This window comes from Cebus imitator, unplaced genomic scaffold (genome assembly GCF_001604975.1).
Source record: "Cebus imitator isolate Cc_AM_T3 unplaced genomic scaffold, Cebus_imitator-1.0 Scaffold4960, whole genome shotgun sequence".
Classification (NCBI taxonomy): Eukaryota; Metazoa; Chordata; class Mammalia; order Primates; family Cebidae; genus Cebus; species Cebus imitator.
This window is the reverse complement of record NW_016112275.1, coordinates 1-1,303: the sequence shown is the minus strand read 5'-3', so window position 1 is coordinate 1,303 and position 1,303 is coordinate 1. Positions and strand designations below refer to the sequence as shown.

Genomic DNA, 1,303 nt, shown 5'->3' with positions numbered 1-1,303 from the left:
CTCCGACTCCCTTCTTCATGGCGTCGCTCCTGTGCTGTGGGCCGAAGCTGGCCGCCTGCGGCATCGTCCTCAGCGCCTGGGGAGTGATCATGTTGGTGAGGGGACTCCCCGGCAAGGATCCGAGAGGGCCTGAGGGGTTCCGGGCTGGGAGCTAGGACACTCTGGGCCGCAGGCAGGCCGAAGGAGCCGGGGATCAGCTGGCCCCGGGGGAAGAGACAGAGATTGGAAAATGGGAACTGGAGCGAAGGGCCCTGGAGTGGGAGGAGCTGGGGCTGGTAAATGTGGAGACCCCTCAAGACAGGAGAAACAAGAGCGGGGTTCCTGAGAGGTGCTTGAGTTGAATGGAGGACATGGGGGGAAAGAGAGTGCTTGTTTTAGAAACGGGTAGTTGGGCCTTGTTTCCCCAGTAATCCACCCACCGCCACTTCAAGAAGAAATGAATATGTAGAAGTGCCGGTTCTCCCTCCCCTCTTCCGCACTGTCCCGTGATGGTGACGCCTCCAGGGAGGACGATCTGCTGGGTTCCTGGGAGAGATGGCTTGGTCAACCTATTCCTACCCTTGCCTCAGCCACCTGTCTCAGTGTCACCACCTCACGCCCTGTTCCAGGTGGCTGAGTCCGAATCCAGTAACCACCACCTCGTTTTGGTTAATCTCCGGCTCGGGTGTTGTAGCAACATTAGAAATGGGAGGGGTTTACGAAGTGAACGTGAGGGCAGGTGCCTGAATTCAACAACCTACCCATTCCCCTTTTCCAGATAATGCTCGGAATATTTTTCAATGTCCATTCCGCTGTGTTGATTGAGGACGTTCCCTTCACGGAGAAAGATTTTGAGTAAGTAGTCGGGTGGGGGAGGCGGGCTGGGAGCATGTGGGAGGAGGCGAGGCCGGGTGATCTGGGCCCCTAGGTTTAGACAACTGGGAGAGGAGAGCTGTTTTCTTGAGAACGTAGTTAGGAGCTAGGGAGTCAGACCTCAGCCGCCATCCCAAACCCACCACTCGAGGTGTGGCGTCTTTAGGTATTTTACCTTTCCGTCCGTCTCAGTCCACCTCTGCAAAATGTCAGCTATAACAGATCTCAGCCCATGGGATGGTCGAGAAGACTGAATAATACACGTAAGAGCGCCTAGACCGCTGCCGGGCACATAGCGCTCGGCAAGTGTTAACTGCTCTTAATGTTTGACACCTTTGCTTCATTCCCACCCCCAGGAATGGCCCCCAGAACATATACAACCTTTATGAGCAAGTCAGCTACAACTGTTTCATCGCCGCGGGCCTCTACCTCCTCCTCGGGGGCTTCTCTT

The 1,303-nt window shown here is 55.9% G+C and overlaps 1 protein-coding gene across 1 annotated transcript; it reads left to right on the top strand.

Annotated features, from left to right (window-relative positions):
- Window positions 1–6: 6 nt before the first annotated feature.
- LOC108299308 (ribonuclease kappa-like) lies at window positions 7–1,299 on the top strand (the record flags this gene model as incomplete). Its single annotated transcript, XM_017521593.1, has 3 exons — window positions 7–95; window positions 758–834; window positions 1,209–1,299. Coding segments are annotated over exons 1-3 (246 nt in total), but the record flags the coding sequence as incomplete, so codon positions are not given.
- Between the last annotated feature and the right edge of the window lie 4 nt (window positions 1,300–1,303).